At 59.3% G+C, this 5,010-nt stretch overlaps 1 protein-coding gene across 1 annotated transcript; it reads left to right on the forward strand.

Annotated features, from left to right (window-relative positions):
• Window positions 1-1,279: 1,279 nt before the first annotated feature.
• Window positions 1,280-4,288, forward strand: ARSI (arylsulfatase family member I). The gene is made up of 2 exons (XM_054288086.1): window positions 1,280-1,599; window positions 2,648-4,288. Exons 1-2 carry the CDS (start codon window positions 1,280-1,282, stop codon window positions 4,053-4,055), a joined length of 1,728 nt encoding a protein of 575 aa, XP_054144061.1. The 3' UTR covers window positions 4,056-4,288.
• The last annotated feature ends 722 nt before the right edge of the window (window positions 4,289-5,010 follow it).

Below are 5,010 nucleotides of genomic sequence, written 5' to 3' on the forward strand. Positions count from 1 at the left end.
CCCTCAGGTCCCCATCATTTTGGGACTGCAACCAGCCACAGGGCTCAGCTCCCAGCTCTGACAGGGGGTTGTGCTAAAAGTGCCCCTTCCTGGGCCATGTCCTTGGCTGGGAAAGTGGGGGGACAAGAGGCATACCAGGCATGAGGGCTCCCTGATGGATGCTGGCCCTTCAGCAGGAATTGCACAGGGCCATTGCTCATCTCTGCCTACCCCCTCCCTGAAGCATCAGGGCACTGCCCCCCTGTCCCAGCACCCCAAGCTCAGATCTGTACCCCTGCACTGGCAGAAGTCTCTGGTTCCCACCAAACCTTGCCCTTCTTATGTGACAATGGCCCTTCGCTGCCTCAGTTTCCCCACTTGGAAAATGTGTGCGGCAGCAGCCACCACTCCTTAGTGCTCTACAAGTCCCCGGGTGGTTTTATTAACACTGGGGATGTTCAAACAAGTTTTTGCAGCTTCTCCTCGTTCAGGATTTCTTTGGATGACGATCCTGCCACCAATCCCTACCAGACAGAGACCCATCTCTCCCTGATGCCCTGCCGGGCTGGATGCTGCGGGGGCTTCAGCTGAGCATCCCACCAAGGGCCCTGATCCGAGCATCGGCGGCTCAGGGAATGCCACGCTCAGGAAGGACCCCGCATGCCCTGGGGCTTCCCAGCTTTTTGCTGGAGCCGCTGAGCTGGGAGGGGCCGAGCCGGCGGCTCCCCATAAACCTGGCGGCTCAGACAACTCCTGACAGATGTTGGGACCGTGCCTCGGAGCGGAGGCTGGGAAAGGAGAGGGCGGCTCCTGCCCGAGAGCTCGGAGGAGAGCTCGGCACCCCTGGCTTGAACTTTAGCACCCTCTTCCGCAGGAGTTTAACGAGGAGCCGGCTGGAGAGCGGGCAGGCGCAGGGCTGGAGCGGGCGAGGGGCCGCAGAAACTTTGTCTGAGGAGGATTCTGTGGAGCTCTCCATAAAGGCAGAAAGCCCCAGGAAGGCAGGAAGTGTTTGCAGCGCTCGGGACGCTGGTGAGCGGCCCCGGGCCGTGCTGCCGTGCAGATGTGCGCGATTGGAGCAGCGCTGGGCTCGTTTTCCTTTGACTGAAGGCGACCCAGCCCCGGCGGATTCAGCTCTTTGTGTGCACGCCAGTGTGCCTGGATGGAAGCTGCTCCCGCAAAACCGGCTGTGAGGGGTGCGGGGAGCATCCTCTAGGGCAGGGAGGGGGAGCCCTCCTGTTTTCGTGGCTCTGGGGCGATGCTGGGACAGTAACACCCTCGGCAGGCAGCACAGCGCTTCGGGATGGCCGTCTATGCCCTCACGGGCTTCTCGCTCGTCAGCCTGCTCAGCTTTGGCTATTTGTCCTGGGACTGGATGAAGCCCAGTTTGGTGGCTGATGTGGCCACAGACCCCATGGAGAAATCACCGCCTCCCACCTTCACCAGGCCACCCCACATCATCTTCATTCTGACCGACGACCAGGGCTACCACGACATCGGCTATCACGGCTCAGATATCCAGACACCGACGCTGGACAGGCTGGCGGCAGAAGGTGTGAAGCTGGAGAACTACTACATCCAGCCCATCTGCACCCCGTCCCGGAGCCAGCTGATAACTGGCAGGTAAGCCAGTGCCTGCTCACAGCCTGCTCATGTCCCCCTTTGGTCCCTTCTCTGAGGGGCTTAACCCCAGCTTGCTGCCAGAGCGATGCCCTGGTGTGTTGGCAGAGGATGGAGATCCTCCAGCAGGTCTGGATTTCTCTAGAAAGCTTCCTGGGTGAATAGTTGATTTCCACACAGGATAAAGAGTGGCACATGGCAAGAGGAAAACTGTGGATGCTGCTGGGTGATGGATGACACTTTGGGAGAGGGTGGTCTCTGGTCAGGAGGTGTTTGGTGCTGGGCAAGCAGCTGTGTCCCCATGACACACTGGCCCTTGGAGATTTGCTGTGAGGCTCTTGGTCTGTGCTTTGCCTGCATGTGTGTTCAGTGCTGCACTGGCCAGCACAGGCTGGATGTTGCTCCATTGCCCTCTCCCATGGCAGCACAGTCAGATGTCCCCTCATCCTGGGCCATTCTGCCTTCTAGGATTGGTGGGGCTTTCTCTGGAGCAGTGCTGTGTGGTCAGCACTGCCTGTAGGAGGCAGATCCCACCAGACCACCTTCTGCTGAGGAGTGGGCCCAGGGAGGTGCCTATGGATGTGGTCACCAACTGCCTGGGGTGATGGAACCCACCACTGTACAAGCAAAGGCCTCTCTTCTCTCCTGATGGTTCTTGAGGGGTCCCAGACACCTTTGTGGTGTGCAAAGCAGGGGAGGACAGAGATGGTGGGGACATTCAGGTGGGGCATTATGAACCCTCTTGCTTGTGCTGCCCAGCCCTGACACAGCCCAGCCACTTCCCCAGGCTGGCAGCAGTGGGGACAAACGCTGGTGGCATTTTTGTGAAATGTCTGCTGAGCCTCTCTCTGTGTTCTTTGCATCTCCTTTTGGTACTTACAGACAGATGAAGAGCTCCCTGTCCCTGGCTGGAGCTTGCTTCATTAGGTTGGGTTGGGTGACACGGAAATCTGCATTTGTTTTGGGTTTCCAACACATAAAGTGCCATCACATCCTCACCCAGCGCTGCTCCTCATCACCATTGCTTTCCTCTGGCTCTTCCTCCTGGCAGGTACCAGATCCACACAGGATTGCAGCACTCCATCATCCGCCCTCGGCAGCCCAACTGCCTGCCCCTGGACCAGGTCACCCTGCCGCAGAAGCTGCAGGAGGCCGGCTACTCCACGCACATGGTGGGCAAGTGGCACCTGGGCTTCTACAAGAAGGAGTGCCTGCCCACTCGCCGGGGCTTCGACACCTTCCTGGGCTCCCTGACAGGCAACGTGGATTACTACACCTACGACAACTGCGACGGGCCCGACGTCTGCGGCTACGACCTGCACGAGGGGGAGGACGTGGCGTGGGACCAGAGCGGGAAATATTCCACCTTCCTCTACGCCCAGCGAGTCAGCAAGATCCTGGCATCCCACAGCCCCAAGGAGCCCATCTTCATCTACGTGGCCTTCCAAGCGGTGCACACGCCCCTGCAGTCCCCCAAGGAGTACATCTACCGCTACCGCTCCATGGGCAACGTCGCCCGCCGCAAGTACGCGGCCATGGTCACCTGCATGGACGAGGCGGTCAAGAACATCACCTGGGCCCTCAAGAAGTATGGGTACTATGACAACAGTGTGATCGTGTTCTCCACGGATAATGGTGGGCAGACCTTCTCCGGGGGAAGCAACTGGCCGCTGCGGGGTCGCAAAGGGACGTACTGGGAAGGAGGAGTGCGGGGCATTGGTTTTGTGCACAGTCCCCTGATCAAGCGCAAGCGTCGGACAAGCTGGGCGCTGGTTCACATTACAGACTGGTACCCTACTCTGGTCAGCCTGGCCAGGGGCAACCTGAGCAATGTCCAAGGCTTGGATGGCTACGATGTCTGGCCTGCTATCAGTGAGGGTAAGGAATCGGCACGCACCGAAATCCTGCACAACATTGACCCCTTGTACAACCATGCCAAGTACGGCTCCTTGGAGGACGGCTTTGGCATCTGGAACACGGCTGTGCAAGCTTCCATCCGGGTTGGGGAGTGGAAGCTCCTCACTGGCGACCCAGGGTACAGCGACTGGATACCCCCACAGACCCTGACCAACTTCCCAGGGAGCTGGTGGAACCTGGAGCGTCTCACCGATGGCCCCAGGAAGTCCGTGTGGCTCTTCAACATCACCGCTGACCCCTACGAGCGCTACGACCTCTCAGAGCAGCGGCCAGACGTGGTCAGGAGCCTCCTGCTGAGGCTGGTGCACTACAACCGCACGGCCATCCCGGTGCGCTACCCTGCCGAGAACCCCCGCGCTCACCCCGACTTCAACGGCGGCGCCTGGGGACCGTGGGCCACTGAGGATGAGGGGGAGGAGTGGGAAGGAGGCCGGGAGTCCCTGAAAGGCAGGAACAAGAAGAAGAAGAAGAAGTGCAAGATCTGCAAGCTGCGCTCCTTCTTCCGCAAGCTGAACACCAGGCTCATGTCCAACCGCATCTGACAGGACACTCCCCCAGCATCCACCCGTCCTGGCCAGGGTGGAGCTCTGGACTGCAGTGCCATGGGATGGGAGTGAGGGAGAAGGACAGGCAGGGAGGTGGCCAGTGCTCTCTTGCTCTCCTTTGTTCCAGGGTTCACTCCAAAACACTTCTCCTCCCTGGCTGGAGTGGTGGCCACAGGGAGCTGCTCCCAGTGGGTGAGGAAGGGTGATGTGGTCTCTGCTGTGGTGCTTGGCGGTGGTGAATGACTGTGCTGAGCTGGGCTGGCCCTGCATAGTGGCTTCCAAAGGGAGAGACCCTTTCCTCAAGGATTCTGCAGCCAATCATAAGCTTTAAGTATTGGCCATTGCAAGGGCAGGAGGAGGCATGGGGGGCTCTGCCTTCACGTGAACCCTCGCCATTCCCCTCTATTTGCTCCTGGTTTGCAGCCTGCTCCCAAGCAGCTGCAACATTTACTCTTGCTCTGGGAACTCGAGGGCCTTCCCCAAACCCAAAACCACATTGCTTCTTTGTGGAGGGATGGATTCCTGACCATGGGTGTCAGACCTGAGATCAACGTGGCTGGACTAAGTCATGCTGCTACAGTGACCTCATGTGGGGCTATGGCTTCCCCTCTCCACTGACTTGGGGGGCCAGGAGCAGCCCTGATGAGGAGTTGTGGCCCATGGAGGCATGGTTGGATGCTCCCAGAAGACAGGTGGTTCTCTTTGGGCCCACATTTGGGAGGCAGGTTTGTCCCAGGCTCTGGTGGTGGACTCTACATAGGTAGAGCAGAGCCTTTCACCCAAAATTTGCCTGGACACCCCTTCACGTGCAAGCCTCTAGGCACCCCTGCTCCTCGCTATGAATCCTACACATCCAACCAGCCAACCACCCAGTGCTGAAGCTGTCCCTGTCCCCATTGCTGAACCTGGGGCAGAGGGAAGATCTCAAGAAGGTCTCTGCAGAAGCTGATCT

Source organism: Melozone crissalis, unplaced genomic scaffold (genome assembly GCF_028551555.1).
Source record: "Melozone crissalis strain CALT ecotype California unplaced genomic scaffold, PUWL_Pcris_2 ptg000061l_1, whole genome shotgun sequence".
NCBI lineage: Eukaryota > Metazoa > Chordata > Aves > Passeriformes > Passerellidae > Melozone > Melozone crissalis.